General features: G+C 43.1%; 1 protein-coding gene across 1 annotated transcript in view; it reads left to right on the top strand.

Annotated features, from left to right (window-relative positions):
• Positions 1 to 14,918, top strand: part of FANCM (FA complementation group M) — a 171,457-nt gene extending 156,539 nt beyond the window's left edge. The window contains 6 exon segments of the mRNA XM_050954582.1: positions 703 to 856; positions 5,530 to 5,636; positions 6,922 to 7,494; positions 8,539 to 8,923; positions 11,027 to 11,318; positions 13,964 to 14,918. Of these exon segments, the coding sequence (XP_050810539.1) occupies positions 703 to 856; positions 5,530 to 5,636; positions 6,922 to 7,494; positions 8,539 to 8,923; positions 11,027 to 11,318; positions 13,964 to 14,099 (1,647 nt within the window). The 3' untranslated portion in view covers positions 14,100 to 14,918.
• Positions 14,919 to 16,881: the final 1,963 nt, after the last annotated feature.

Below are 16,881 nucleotides of genomic sequence, written 5' to 3'. Positions count from 1 at the left end.
ATAGTCTGTAGTCCAGTGTTGTGGGAACCTTATTTCATTTTACAGCACATTCCTCCTTTACTGCAATTGGTGTGTGACATTTACCCTTCCATGCAACAAATCTGCATTTGTAAATATTTGCGGAATAGTAGGTCATATTGCCGAGTGCTGAAATGATTAAATTAATAATTTGGCCCTATCTAAGGCAAGCATGGAAGAGGGCAAAATAAAAGGTGCTGTAGAGTTCAGATCTAAAATTTCTGGTGCTAATGAGTTTGATGCAGACCAATAGTATTATTAAAATATAACTTTTTTGTGAGTAAATTCAGTAGTAAAATGTAAAAGTAAAATACTGAAAATGCAGTTTCACGCTTTAAAATATCCCAGTGTCACAGGTAACCACATGTGATGTTTTGCAGAACTTTGCCTTTCACCTCCTGGTTATTCTAACAGCTCAGCATGGGATTATACACTCTCTGCTTTCAGCGTTTGATTCAACCCCCATTTTGTCTTTGGCTACTCCTTTCTAATCTCAGTTGCAGCACTTTGATTATACTCTGTCATGGCTTTCTCTTCCTTTGATTTCAAAGTCTGACATATAAAAGCTGTTGTCATCAGAGAGCCCTGTGTCTCTTGAATTCATTAATTGATTTTACTTAGCTATGGTATGAGTTCTTCTGAAATATGCTACTGTAAATTACTCACTTGTTTGCATTTTTGTAGAGTGCAGCCAGAGAGTTTTTAGATGAAGAAGCTGAGCTTTCCCTACAAGAGGCAGAGGATATTTCGTCTGATGAGAGTGATTCAGAGAACGAACTAAACTCCTCACTCAATCAGTTCCTTAATGATGAGACACAGTTCACAGAGGTTTTAAATGGTAAATGAAGAAAATCAATTTCCTTTCTATTAAAACAGTGTTTGAGATTTTTATTTGGCTTTTCTCTTGAAGATCTGATCTCACAGGTAACCATTAGACACATTTTATCAAGGAACATATTGCATAAAAGGCCAAATATTTCCATGCGGTGAAAGCAACGTGTTAAAAGGGGGAGATAGACATTGTCCAATTGTTGTATGTGAGATCTGAGAAAGAAAGGAGAACGATAGGAAGGAGGGTGTGTTGGAGAGGAAAAGGGGAAGATTTTCTAGTGCAAGTGAGAGGTGTGTGTGGATGAGGAATTTTAGCTGAGGCAGTACACTATGTGCCCCCTCTTCCTTCCTTTCTCTCTCCCCCATTTGCTTTCATCATGTAGGGGCAGCTGCTTCTCTTCTCTGTCCCCCACCCCTCCACCTTCCTTCCTTACGCTGCGGGGCATGTGGGCTCTGGAAGGCTTGGAATCACATACTACATCTGACCCCAGGCACTGGGACCTGTCCTGCTGCTGGAGCTGGGTGATTGGGTCCTGTTGGTGGCGGAGTGTGGAGGATTGAAACAGTTTTCTGTTTAGGTGGGGGTAGGCCTTGTGGGCTCCTTGTTTCAGCCTCACCTTTAATCTAGTTGCTGGATCTCTTGTGATTCTGGGAGGTAGGCAGATCACCAGCTTTGGGGTCTAGAAGGGATTTTTCCCATATGCCAAAACTGACCAACTACTATGGGGGTTTTCATCTTCTCTCTATATCCTGGAGGTCTGGTTTTGAGGGGTTCAGCTGACAGTTGTCACAACCTGGACAGGTTCTAGTGCAGGTGGAGGGGTAGAAATGGTCTATGTGAGGTCCCTGTAACCCATGCAGCTGCTGGACATTGGTGCTGGGCACAGCCCTGCATGGAGAGAGGGTGCACCTTTTTGTGACATGGTGTATGGGTCCCTTCCTCTCATCTCTCCTACCTATGACATGAAGGAAGGGAGCAAGTTGGCACTTTGCCTTCCAGTCTGGGTAGGTTTGAGGCTGCAGAAAGGGGCACAGCTTTCAAATCCACCCTCAAGTTTTATAATCCACCAGGGCTGTCTGTGCCAGATGAGGTACATTGGGACAACCCTGCAGGGTAGTTTGGAGTGGTCACTCCAGTTGGATAATAGTTTTAAATAAAGCAATAGCCACTGCATTAACTCTGCTATAGTGTCTGTGTGTCATTGTGTTCATGTCCACATCGATTTACAATGCAGTTTATTCCTCACTGGTGGCTTCTGAGGTGTGACAATGTCGTGCAAGGTTGAAGAAGCTCTTCAAAGTTTGACCGATTATAACCAGGCTGTCTTTCCTTACATGATTTTTCCCCCCATTATGAATGTAGAGAACCCTCAGTTTTCCATTCTAGTTTGAGGCTGTCTGGATCTTTCAGGTCTCCTAGGACAATGCTTTTTATATAAAGTGAGGATTATGACCAAGTGTTTTTTTAAGATAAAATGGTGTGAACATACTGATAAAGTTGAGGCAGCAAAGTTTTTCTGCTGAGAGGATTCATTGTTTAGTACTTCTGTGCAAATGGTTGGCTGTGTGGGGGATGAGGCAGGACCAAGGAATTAGTAATCATAGACTATCATAGAATATCAGGGTTGGAAGGGACCTCAGGAGGTATCCAGTTCAACCCCCTGCTCAAAGCAGGACCAATCCCCAACTAAATCATCCCAGCCAGGGCTTTGTCAAACCTGACCTTAAAAACCTCTAAGGAAGGAGATTCCACCACGTCCTTAGGTAACCCATTCCAGTGCTTCACCACGCTCCTAGTGAAAAAGTTTTTCCTAATATCCAATCTAAACCTCCCCCACTGCAACTTGAGACCATTACTCCTTGGTCTGTCATCTGCCACCACTGAGAACAGTCTAGATCCATCCTCTTTTTGGAACCTCCTTTCAGGTAGTTGAAAGCAGCTATCAAATCCCCCCTCATTCTTCTCTTCTGCAGACTAAATAATCCCAGTTCCCTCAGCCTCTCCTTATAAGTCATGTGCTCCAGCCCCCTCATTATTTTTGTTGTCCTCCGCTGGACTCTTTCCAATTTTTCCACATCCGTCTTGTACACAGTACTCCAGATGAGGCCTCACCAATGCCCAATAGAGGGGAATGATCACATCCCTCGATCTGCTGGCAATGCTCCTATTTACAAAGCTCAAAATGCCGTTAGCCTTCTTGGCAACCAAGGGCACATTGTTGACTCATATCCAGTGTCTCATCCACCGTAACCCCTAGGTCCTTTTCTGCAGAACTGCTGCCTAGCCGCTCGGTCCCTGGTCTGTAGCAGTGCATGGGATTTTTCTGTCCTAAGTGCAAGACTCTGCACTTGTCCTTGTTGAACCTTATCAGCTTTCTTTTGGCCCAGTCCTCTAATTTGTCTAGGTCCCTCTGTATCCTATCCCTACCTCCCAGTGTATCTACCACTCCTCCCAGTTTAATGTTGTCTGCAAACTTGCTGAGGGTGCAGTCCACACCATCCTCCAGATCATTAATGAAGATATTGAACAAAACCGGCCTCAGGACCGATCGTTGGGGCACTCTGCTTGATACCGGCTGCCAACTAGACATGAAGCCATTGATCACTACCCATTGAGCCTGATAATCTAACCAGCTTTCTATCCACCTTATAGTCCATTCATCCAGGCCTGTTTCTTTAACTTGCTGGCAAGAATACTGTGGGAGACCGTATCAAAAGCTTTGCTAAAGTCAAAGAATAACACATCCACTGCTTTCCCCTCATCCACAGAGCCAGTTATCTTGTCACAGAAGGCAATTATGTTAGTCAGGCATGACTTGTCCTTGGTAAATCCATGCTGACTGTTCCTGATCACTTTCCTCTCCTCGAAGTGCTTCAGAATTGATTCTTTGAGGACCTGCTCCATGATTTTTCCAGGGACTGAGTGAGGCTGACAGGCCTGTAATTCCCTGGATCCTCCTTCTTCCCTTTTTTAAAGATGGGCACTACAGTAGCCTTTTTTCCAATCATCTGGGACCTTCCCCGATCGCCATGAGTTTTCAAAGATAATGGCCAATGGCTCTGCAATCACATCCACCAACTCCTTTAGCACCCTCGGATGCAGCGCATCCGGCCTCATGGACTTGTGCTCGTCCAGCTTTTCTAAATAGTCCTGAACCACTTCTTTCTCCACAGAGGGCTGGTCACCTCCTCCCCATGCTGTGCTGCCCAGTGCAGCAGTCTGGGAGCTGACCTTGTAATCGCAATGAAGTGAGTGGTTACTCCAGTAGATTGCTGTCTGAGGTTTGTTCCCCCAAGGAATAGATCTGGCAGATGGCCTGTAAAATCTGTTCTGCTTTCTATTCTGAATTATTCTTTTAGCAATAAGGATGCATTTTTATACACTATGCCAGACTTGCATCTGTTTCATTCCCCACTTTCTGCTCCCAAGTTCTGAATGGTCCTGTATAAGGGGATGAGGGAGGAAGTAAGTGTGAGATTTGTGGACTATCGGCCAGCAAAATGTTGGAAATCACCAGCTTTGGAAACAAACATTTCATGTAGGAAGGTGGGAAGAAATTGATGCTAATGGAGGGCGTCATGTTCAGTTTAAATAATTAGGTGCTCTGAGTCTGGAAGGCTAATTTCGTCTTTGAGGGAGAGATGTAGGAGAATGGATTCATCTTCACTTTGATTTGATAGATTCTTAAAGGCGGTTACTGAGGAGTTTTCTCCTGCAGCTCAGGTCTCAATTGTTCCCTGTTTATATTGGATTTCGATAATGCCATCCTTTGTTTTCAGAGTGACCCATGAAGAGAAGAGAAATAAATTTGTTAGTGTCTAAGGTGCCACAAGGGCTGCTTGTTATTTTTGCTGATACAGACTAACAGGGCTACCACTCCAAAACCTGTCACCATGAAGAGATGATGGTTAGATCCATTTTCACGGAGACTTGCAGAGTGGAGAAGTGGATGATTTGGATATTACAGATGCATGATGTCAGCCTTCTCTCTATTGGGAGCTATAATGAGCTTCATGAGGTCTGCCTATTGGAGAAATCTTATGGGACAAAACAACGCGCCATATGGGGTCGGACCAATGGTCCATCTAGCCTAGTAGCCTGTCTTCCCACAATGGCAAAAGCCAGGTTCTTCAGAGGGAATGAACGGAATAGGCAATCACTGAGTGATCCATTCCCAGTCATCCACTCCCAGCTTCTGGCAAACACAGACTAGGGACACCTGGAGCATAGGGTTGTATCCCTGACCATTCTGGCTAATAACCATTGATGGGCCTGTCCTCCATGAACGTATCTACTTCTTTTTTGGATCCTTTTATAGTTTTATCGTTCACAACATCCCCTGGCAAGGAGTTCCACAGATTGACTGTGTTGTGTGAGGAAGTTCTTCCTTTTGTTTGTTTTAAACCTGCTGCCTATTCATTTAATTCAATGACTCCTAGTTCTCTGTTGATAGAACACTGGGTAGGTCCAGTCCCCTATTTTGCCAAGAGCATGTGAGGATTTTGTGGGAGAATCTTGAGTCTTTATCAAGTCAGGAAAAATTTGAAGTTTGTTTTGGTATGGAATGTTACTTTGGGCGATACCTTTATGGAAATGTTTATTTTGTTGGTGAAAAACCATTGTGTAATTAAACCCTTAATAAAATGTTGTGTCTCTCTGTTTTCATAATTTTTATTCAGATTCTGAGATGGAAGGAGTTTATCTAAAATCTGTGCGTAGCCCAGCTCTCGGCAACAGGTATAAAATGGTGCACAGAGGATTCAATAGTATTGCAGTTTTCTCACAGGTATGAAGTGAAATGACTCTGCTTTCCTCATGAAATGTAACGTGTAAGACTGTGTTTCTATTTAATCTTTCATTAAGGTTTGTTTGCAACCCATTGGTCCTAAATAGTGAGTTCTAGCAAAATCCCAGTTTATGGTTTTATTATTTATTACAAAAGAGACCAAAATGCATACATTGATGAATGTGCATGCGTCTATACGTTTATACTACTCTCCTTTCCGTCAGAGAGAGCTCATTACCTCATCCGAAGTTAAATGGTTTGGTTTCCAATATTTAGTCATCTTCCATTTATTGAACAATGCAAAATGGACAATTGTATTAATTATTGCCGGTGGCCTCTTCAGAGTCAATATAGGGCCTTACATTGCCCTCATCACTGCTGTAACTGAGCAACTATATTACATGACCAAGCTGATTTTGTAGGTGGAAACTTAACATTTTGCTATTCATAAATGAAAAATTAAACTAGCATAGTAATTAAGCTTGTCTCCTACTTTCATGCAGATAAATTACACAACGCATACACAACGCACACATAGACTGCACAATCTGTGCAGAAGCTACTTTTTTCTGAATCTGCAAAGGTTGTGGAGTATCTGTAAACTGTGAAGCTTATGTTCCGAACTTGCCCGCATTCTGGAATTTAATTTTGCATTTCCCAAATCTTTGTGCATTGAGATGTGTTGTGCGGAGTAAATAGCTTGTTTTGAAAACACGTCTAGCAAAATGCCTATCTCATTATTGTAAAATCTGTTGTATAAGCCTAGTGGAAGCAATTTTGCAGATGTTGTGGAATTTGCATTGTATAGATAGTAGAATGTGGGTTGTGTGTCATCAGCATTGTTTCATGTAAAAAAATGTAGAATTTTGTCTTTTGGGTACAAGTTTGAGGTTCTAGAATGAAATTACAAATATTTATTTTTTTATCATCTGAAATATTTAGCTATAACACATACTGAAAACTGAAATTAGGATTGCCTGTTTAAAATGCAGTCTAAGCACTGTTAGCCAGTAAATCTCATTGAATTTCTCCTGCTATATTACAGTCCTATTCACTATAAATATTTTCTAGTGACAAATGATGGGCCTGAGCCTGCAGTACTGGCATGTTTCCCACATACTCCCTGGGGAATCACACACCTGTGGGGGCTGCAGGGTTGGCTACTGCAAATAGCTCAAATATTAGGTACCTGTTTTGCATTCAGCAGTTTGTATAAAACAGATAAATGAACAAACCACTTACGTATAGTGCAAGGCCAAAGTGATCATGTTCTAATTCCTTCCAGATTCCTGAGCAAGATGAGGCTTACTTAGCAGATAGTTTCTGTGTTGAGGAGGAGGAAGAGGAAAGTCTCAGGAAAAGTGACTCTAGTGAAGACGAGGAAGCCTGTGTCAATTCTGACCTTGTAATGGATGAGCGCTCTGCTAGTGGAAGGAAACAATACTTCACTCGCCGCAGAGTAAAACTAAACCAGGCCAAGACGGAACAAAATTGTGCAGTTCCATTGACAAAGAAAAGGTCCCGAATTATTGTTCTTGATGATTCTAGTGGGGATGAAACAAATGTCAGTAATCAGAGGCCGGTAAAAACAGCTTCTCCCAGGACAGATTACAGCCATGTTCACTTACCCATGTCATTTCCCTCAGACTCTCCTGGACAGCATAACACTCCTGCTAGAAAGAACCCTATTCTTCCGCCCCAGGAGAACAAGGGTCAGAGACTAATTAACCTGAAGACTTCAGTGTCTGAAGTGCTGGACTTTCAGCCAGAAAATAGGGACAGAGGCAGGCTGCCTTCGCTGGCTATTGCCAGCCATGATTCCGAGAGAGGAGATGTGGATTTTCAGGCAAAACTCAAGGTACGTATTATTTCAAAGGCATAAGACCGCCACTTCACTTCACATGTATTTATAGAGTGCCTTGCAAACTGGGGCCCCGACCCTATCGATTAGCTACTTGTGCTGCTGTACATACAGGTAATAATAATGACTGTGAATCTGGTGCCATTCGAGAGAACGTTAAAGGGGCAGTGCAGTGTAGTGCTAAGTGGCCATATCCCCTTATCACTCACTAAGTGGAGCTTTGCTGCATACAGTCTGCCTTTGATGGTCAATGTCAAGATGTTGGAAACTGACAGAATTGTCAGTTAAGTCGTTGAGGGACATGATCACATTTCTGATCATGGGGAGCTTCAGATAGTTTGGGGTGTAATCAGGGTTCTGTTATAATTCCTGTATTTATAATTCCTATAATAGGTTTGTACACTTGGTCCAAAATCAAACCCTAAAATTTGACTCCTAAATCCTTATGTAGGCATCCAAATAAAGGTGGCCTGGTTGTCAAAGGTGCTTGAGTACCTGCAGCACCAATGATGCCACTGGTATTGGTGAGTGCTGATTACTTTTAAAGTTCAGGCCACTCATCTGGTACCTAATACAGATTTGGGAGCCTAACTTTAGACAGACAGATTTGAAAATGTTGACCTTGAAGCTTAAGTCTCTGCAGTACAGAAAAGTTACAAATGAGATAAAAGTGAATTTCTCATCAAAAGATGCAACTGAATGATTTCTGAGAGAAAGCCAGGATGAGCGTGAAACAAAACTTGATGTGGCTAAGTTTTTATATTTAAATCAAGTATCAGAGGGGTAGCCATGTTAGTCTGGTCACGGAGATAGCTGGGAGTGCTGGTGGCATAGGGTCTGAGTAGAGAGTCCACATATCCAGACAGTCCTTCAGTGAGAGTGCCAATGCCCGAGATGATGGGACATCCAAAACGTCTGTCATGCTCCAAAACGTCTGTTAGTCTGTTGCTGTATTTAAATCCACATTCTTAGGGAGTGCCATCCTTTTGCTCCATATTGCTATTACAAACATGGTGTGGTATGTGGTTTTTATGTTTGCAGGTGGAAGGTTCTTCAAAAAACCACTGTGCAAACACTTCAGATACATGGTGCTCTGCTTCCAAGGGAAATTCTGCTGCTGCAACACCTATTTCAGCTGGTCTTCTGGAGAGAAAAGCCTCCCTTTGTATTCTGGTCGACAGTCGTGAGATCTCCTCTGGATCGGAAATAATTTCCTCCCTAAAAGCAGTTCATGGAGTAAAGGTGCAGGTTTGCTCTCTCGGTGGCTGTGATTACATTGTGAGCAATCGAATGGCAGTGGAAAGGAGAACGCAGTCAGAACTGCTGAACAGTATGAACAGGAACAGAGTTACACAACGGATTCAGCATTTGCAGAGCATGTTCGAGAGGATATGTGTGATTGTGGAAAAGGACAGGATTAAAGCAGGTTAGCTAGTATTCACACTGCTGCTGTGACTGGCAAAATTAATAATTACAGCATTGGCTTTATATACTACTGGAATCAGTGGAGATTTAAGAACATTTGTTTTAGAACTTACGTAAGCCAGAACCCATCTCTACAAGCTGAGCAATATAATTTGCTGTATAGTGAAAGGTTTTATAAATGGATGTAAAGTTATTTGCAAAATCAAACAATGATTCCTAGCAAGGCTAGTCCCTGAAGCAGCCAAAAGCCAGCTTTGCCCAGTGAGAGGAAGGCAATTTACCTTCTCTTATTTGTTTAGCTGAAAATATTTTTTAAGTAGCGCTATAAAGGTAAACGCCAATGTTCCTTCAAAACGGGATACTGTATATTTTTTTAACTAAAGCTTACTTAGCATTAAGAAGACAATTTGTTCCATCAAAATTGCCATGTTGCTGCCAAGACATTTAGTATCTAACAGATTATGTAGACAATGGCCTTGCTTTGAAATCAGTGAGAGAAGAGACACTGTCCAGCCGTTGTAGGTATTGAATTATTGAAACCAAACATTTTTGTAAATGTAGCTTTGTTTTATGTGAAGTATAAATGCTTAAATCTGTAACTCCCAGTACTCCTGATCCCTGCCCTATGTAACAAACTGGCAGAGGACTATGGGATTGATGCAAGCTTTGGACACAGACACTGAGGGTGAAGTGCTTAAATTCTATGTAGTCACAAAAATAAGTGGCTTGACTTATTTAAAGGTGCCTCACTATCCCACTGCTGATGCTGTTGCACACATTGTTCATTCCTGTAACATCCTGTTCACTTTTCCTCATTCCACTGTTTCCAAAATGCTGCTGCTCTCCTCCTTTTCCTTCCCCATTACTCATCCATGTTACTTATCTGCTCAAGTTTCTTCACTGGCTACTCATCTCTTACCACTTTGTGGAAAAGCACCTAGTCCCTACCTTCATGGCCCTATATAATCTCTCTTCATCTTTGGCTTTTTCTTCTCCTCCATTGCTTGCGCCTGGTCTCCTCCCAATCCCTCATGTTAACTGCTCTTCATCTGTTTTGCATTTTCAACCTAGCATTTTGTCATCTAGCCCTTGTATTTGGTACAGCTTCCTACTTCGTTTCTGCCACATTTTCTCTTTCCCTCTTCCAAGAAACCAGCCTTCTCCCCAATAGTCTCTTTATGTGAGTAGTTTTCCCTCATTTCGTCGTCTTATGTAGTGAGTTCTCTAAAACAGTCTTGTTGTTTGTAAAGTAGCCTACAAAGTTCTGATCATGATTATTGATGTATATTCCTTTTTAAGTTTCAGAGTAGCAGCCATATTAGTCTGTATCCGCAAAAAGAACAGAAGTACTTGTGGCACCTTAGAGACTAACAAATTTATTTCAGCATGAGCTTTCGTGGGCTACAGCTCACTGCTTCGGATGCATGGAATGGAACACAGAGACAGGAGATATTTATACATACAGAGAACATGAAAAGGTGGAAGTATGCATACCAACAGGAAGAGTCTAATCAATTGAGATGAGCTATCATCAGCAGGAGGAAAAAAACCTTTGAAGCGATAATTGAGATGACCCATAGAAGGTGTGAGGAGAACTTAACATAGGGAAATAGATTCAAGTTTTTGAAGTTCTTTTGTTGCAAAAACAGACTCCAAAGAGAGACCGCTGAACTCGAATTAATATGCAAATTAGATACAATTAACTTAGGTTTAAACAGAGACTGGGAATGGTTGGGTCATTATACTAATTGAATCTATTTCCCTATGTTAAGTTCTCCTCACACCTTCTATGGGTCATCTCAATTATCGCTTCAAAGGTTTTTTTTCTCCTGCTGAGGATAGCTCATCTCAATTGATTGGACTCTTCCTGTTGGTATGCATACGTCCACCTTTTCATGTTCTCTGTATGTATAAATATCTCCTGTCTGTGTGTTCCATTCTATGCATCCAAAGAAGCGAGCTGTAGCTCACGAAAGCTCATGCTGAAATACATTTGTTAGTCTCTAAGGTGCCACAAATATTCCTTTTTAACAATCCCAGATTTTAACAGAATTCAGTCTCTCTGAAAACTCTGATTCTCAACTCTTCTATTTTAAATATGCAGGAGAGACTTCAAGATTATTCCAAAGGACGAAGTACTATGATACCATGCTCTCAGCTTTAATCCGGGCTGGAATCCGAATCCTTTTCAGCTCTTGCCAAGAGGAATCTGCCCATTTGCTGAAAGATCTGGCTCTGATAGAACAGAGAAAGAATGTTGCTATTTGTGTGCCAACAGAAGTGAAAGGGGCCAAAGAAGACGCTCTCCGGTTCTATCTGAGTATTCCCAACATCAGCTACTTAGCTGCACTGAACATGTGTCATGGCTTTGATTCTGTGAAGAAGATGGTTAACAGGTAATGGCAGGGTAGATATCATAACCTAGTCCCAGATTTGGACCTTAGCGTCCAAAATATGGGGGTTAGCATGAAAACCTCCAAGCTTAGTTACCAGCTTGGACCTGGTAAAGCTGCCACCACCCAAAAAATTAGAGTGTTTTGGGGCACTCTGGTCCCCCCAAAAACCTTCCCTGGGGACCCCAAGACCCAAATCCCTTGAGTCTCACAACAAAGGGAAATAAACCTTTTCCCTTCCCCCCTCCAGGTGTTCCTGGAGAGATACACAGAAACAAACTCCGTGAATCTAAACAGAGGGAGTCCACCCTCTCTATTTCCAGTCCTAGAAACACAAGCACTTCCCTCTTCACCCAGAGTGAATGCAAAGTCAGGCTAGTAAATCTAACACACACAGATTTCCCCCTGACTTCCTCCTCCCACCAGTTCCCTGGTGAGCTGCAGACTCAATTCCCTGGAGTCCCCCACTAAAGAAAAACTCCAACAGGTCTTAAAAGAAAGCTTTATATAAAAAGAAAGAAAAATACATAAAAATGGTCTCTCTGTATTAAGGTGACAAATACAGGGTCATTTGCTTAAAAGAATATTGAATAAACAGCCTTATTCAAAAAGAATACAATTCAAAGCCCTCCAGCAACTATATTCATGTAAATACAAAAGAACACATAAATCCCTATCTGATCTTTGGTACTTACAACTGGGAAACAGAAGATTAGAAAGCAGGAAATAGAAATCCCCTCATAGCCGAGAGAGTGCAGGCAGAAGACCAAGAACAAAGGACTCACACACAAAGTTCCCTCCACCCAGATCTGAAAAAATCCTGTTTCCTGATTGGTCCTCTGGTCAGGTGCTTCAGATACTTATTTCCAGGTGAAAGAGACGTTAACCCTTAGCTATCTGTTTATGACAAGATTGCATTGCAAATACCTCAGGATTCATTTTACAGGGGAAAGTGAAGTTGGCAGGTGATCCTTTTACCTCCCTCTGTGCCCTTGCTTTTCATGCCACTTCCTTGATGTTCTCACACAGGATCTCTTGCCAGGGCAGGGATCATCTAGAGTGGCTTGGGGTAGCAATCTCTGGGCTGGTCCACACTAGGGGGGGAAATCGATCTTAGATACGCAACTTCAGCTATGTGAATAACGTAGCTGAAGTCGAATATCTAAGATCGGATTACTCACCCGTCCACACCGCGCGTGATCGATGTTCGCGGCTCTCCGTGTCGATTCCGGAACTCCGTTTGGGTTGATGGAGTTCCGGAATCGATATAAGCGCGCTCGGGGATCGATATATTGCGATATATCGATCCCCGAGCAATCGATTTTAACCCGCCGATACGGCGGGTAGTCTGGACGTGGCCTCTGCCACAGCACTGCTCATAATAAAGTTAATCTAACACAGCATTTCTCAAATGTACCAGGGGCTTTTCTTGCAGCCACAACCTCCTGGGCAGTGATGGGGCGGGGGAGAACGGTGACTCTTCTCCTAGGCCGCCAGCAGAGCTTGGGCCCTGCCCCCCTCTGGAGCCAGAAGTGCTGGAGGAGCAGGCAATTGGTGTGAGTTCCCCATCTTCCTGGGGCCGGTGGGGCTCAGGCTTCCGGCTTCAGCCCTGGGATGGGAGGCAGCAGACTGTGGTCTCTGGCTGCAGGGCTTCAGCCCAGACCTGGGCTTCAGGCGCTGGCCCCAGACTCCCTACCCCCCTATTGCCCCTGGCCCCCACTGCCTCTCTACCCCCCTATTGCCCCTGGCCCCCACTGCCTCTCTACCCACCTCCCCATCCAGGGCTTAATTTGTCCCCCAGCCAGGTCTGAGTAAATTTGCTGTGAAAAGTGATATTTGTAAATTAATACAATTTTTCACTGCCTCTCAGCTAGCTAGCAAGACTGCTTTTGTGAAAAATGCTATTAACAGACATACAAATATTGCTTTTCACTTACTAACTAGCAAGTCTAAAACAAAAAAGCAAAACAACAACAATAAAAGACAAGAACATGCAAAGCACCTTATTTTTTATTCTATTCTGTTTAGGTCCAGTAAAGAATTGTACGTTATTTTGATTGAGTTTTGGGGGAAAAAAAAAACAAAAAAACCTTACATAAATAAATTACACTGATTTGGGTGTGTATCTATGCGTATTTATTTGTTTTTCCTAAAGTTAAGTATTTTAGGAAAAAATTGTCAGAGCAGCCACCAGTGTCGGTGGCCGTACTTTGAGGCTACCAAAAAATGTGCTGAGAACGCCCTGCCCTAACATGTGCTTTCCTTGCTTCACTGCTTCCAGGTGTCTCCCCCCAGTACTTCTCTCTAGGCTCCCTGCTAATCTTCCCTTTCTAACCAATCAGCCTAGCTCTGGAATGTGACATAAGCCCCCTTCCTCAGCCTGGCCTTTGCTCTCACCTCATTGTGTCCCAAGTTGTTTTCTGCATTGGGCTGGCCTCATTTGATATGGGGGAGTTCCCTCAAGTCCCAATGAGAGAATACTATGAGAAGTTCCCTGGCATCTCTGGTCCCTTACTTACCTGTACCAGATACATGTAGCAGATTGAACAGGCACCTGTTTCGTTTGTCCCACTTGGCATTTCCCCTAGTGTGTGCTGGAGCTCAGAGCGGCATCTGAAATATCCTCTTTTGTGTAATGTCTTTTACAGCTCCCCGAAGGACATAGCCACCGGTGCCAAAGTGAGTCAGCAGAAGGCTGAGGAGATCTACCGCTATATCCATTCTGGCTTTGACTTGCAAATGCTGCCTGAAAAACTTCACACCAAAGGGAAGAGTAACACATAACAGCAACACACTGAGAGAGACACAAGTCTGGACTCTGGAACTTGAGGCAATATATTTTTAAACAGTGCACTTTATTATTGTTACATATGATTTACTGTAAAATATGTAAATAAATCCTTGCACAAAAAATATATTTCTTTATAGAGGGAGAGGGGATGTTGAGTTGTGCTGCTGTGACAGAATGAGATGGTAAATATCTACCATGTTGGTACTTGGGGGAAGCATTTGCTGGACCAGGGCCACTCTAGCCATCCCTCTTACAATAATTTTTGGAAGAGAAGATCTGTCTTGCATGGTGAGCTATGTGGCTCAGTCCTCCGCTAGTGGCTGGGCCATACACAGGAATGTATGAGTCTACTTCTGCCTTTGACTTACAGAAGAAGGCTTCTATAACTTGGGCAATAAACCTTCTTGTGTTATGCGAGGGGCATCACATTACATGGGCCCCTTCACTACAGGAATGAGATGGTGACAAAGGTACTACTTTATCCTTTTTTATAGCTAGATGTTACTTGAAAGGTGTTACTGTAAGTATGTATGCCAAAGATGGGCAGGGATCATGTCATTAAAACTTTCCCTGGCAGATGTCCATCACGTGGGCAAGCTGATCATTGTGTAAAGATGCCAAAATGATTTCCAGAACCATCTGAATTCTCCCTGTCTCTTGCTAATAATATATATAGCTTATTACTACGTCAGGGTTACAGCATTGTTACAGCTGAACTGGTTAATAGTGAAGCAAGGTTGTCAGCTGAGTGGTACATGTGGCTCCTCTTGCCCAAAGCATGTCGAATTAACATGCTGTTCATGAATTCTAGGTACTTGTCCACATAGAATGGTCTGGCACCGCAGCTGGATGGTGGTATTCCACAGGTAGACTAAAGCTGGGGTCTTTGCTGGGTTATAGAAAAATATTAAGCTCCACACCAAACTGATCCTTCCACATCTAGTACACCTTCAAACTGAGTTCTCGCGTCAGGAGTAAAAACTGTGGTAGCTCATTGTACCCCATGGCTTTCCGCTCTTGAAACATTATTCAAATGCAGAAACATGATGTAAAAAGTGTCAGTATCCTGGTGCTGATCCATTTGTCATTTTGTTCTTTGGCAATGTGTATCTAGGAACCATTTGATGTAATGATACAAACCAGCAGGGCCAGTGTTCCCTGGCAACGAAAACAGAATAATTTTGGATATGTATTATGTTAATACAAAAAAATGCTAGAGGCAACTATGCTGGAGAGGCGGGGGACAGATGCTGGGCACAGGCCTCTGTCCTAGAGCCAACTGTGTGCAGGGGAAGGGGACAGATGCTGGGCACAGGAATACAGCCAGGACAGTTGTTTGCTGGGCAGAGGGGTGAGGTGCTGTGGGCACTGCTGAGAGCAGGTGCAAGCACCATCCATTCCGCAGCAGAGTGAGAAAGCTCAGCATCCTGCTGCCAAGTGCCCTACCCACCCAGGGGAAGCTCCATCGGTCAGGTGTCCCTGGGCAAAAATCTGGAGGAGGGTGGGAGGGAATGTGACCCTGCATACCCCACCCACTCTGACTTGCAATTCCAGAAATGAAAAATCATTTTGGAAAACACTAGCCCTAAGACCAGGGAACAATGCTCAGTATGTTGCTGCCACCTTGTGGAAATTGGGGGGGGGGGTGGGGGAATCTATTAGTAGATGTCCTCCCTTGCTTAATATTAGAAATCTTTGTCTTTACCCATCTTCCTAAGAAAGATACTACTAATTATATCTCAGTGAAAGCCTTCCTGTTTCTTTTCCACAGCAACCATAGTTAGCTTTCAGAAAGACGATTGTATGGATTTTAAGGTAAGCAACAAAAGTAGAAATTCTTGCTCATAAGTGATTATTTCTAACATAGTATTGAAGACTCGGTTGGCCTTTCTACACCCCATTTGTTCATCCCAGGCCCTGCTAGGCTGCAGAACAAGTTGTAGTGAAATGTGATTAACAGTGGAGGTCTCCATAAGCACTGTGGTTTGAATCTAGTTCTCATAACCTAGATCTGATGATTACTTCACTGATTCATGTTTAAATTTTAGAAAATGGCTCTACTCCATTACAGTAAAGTTTCATGGTAATAATTGGAGATATACCAATCTCCTAGAACTGGCAGGGACCTCAAAAGGTCATTGAGTCCAGCCCCCTGCCTTCACTAGCAGGACCAATTTTTGCCCCAGCTCCCTAAGTGGCCCCCTCAAGGATTGAGCTCACAACCCTGGGTTTAGCAGGCCAATGCTCAAACCACTGAGCTATTCCTCCCTCTGGATGCTTTTGAAGTGACAAGCAGGTAGGTTCTTTTAAGTCGCATAGCTTATTGTTAGGGACCTACCAAATTCATACTCCAATTTGGTCAATTTCACGATCATAGGATTTGTAAATATAATGATTTGATATTTAAATCTGAAATTTCATGGTGTTGTAACTGTAGGGGTCCTGACCCACAGGGTTTGCAGGGGAGGGGAGGCACAGGGTGACTGGAAGGGGGACAGGGTATTGCCAACCTTACTTTTGCAGTGCTGCCTTCAGAGCTGGGTACCCAGAGAGCAGCTGCTGGAAGGGAGCCCAGCTCTGAAGGCATCAGTGCCGCCACCAGCAGCACAGAAGTAAGGATGGTATTGCTAGCAGGTCAGTCAAGTGATTAATTAATCAATCATTATTAATCACGCTGTTAAACATAACAATACCATTTATTTAAATATTTTTGGATGTTTTCTTTTTTCAAATATATTGACATAAGTTACAATACAGAAAGCAAAGGGCAGGGGA

This window comes from Gopherus flavomarginatus, chromosome 5 (genome assembly GCF_025201925.1).
Source record: "Gopherus flavomarginatus isolate rGopFla2 chromosome 5, rGopFla2.mat.asm, whole genome shotgun sequence".
Lineage (NCBI taxonomy): Eukaryota > Metazoa > Chordata > Testudines > Testudinidae > Gopherus > Gopherus flavomarginatus.
The sequence above is the reverse complement of the archived record's forward strand: the minus strand, read 5'-3'. Positions and strand labels throughout refer to the sequence as shown.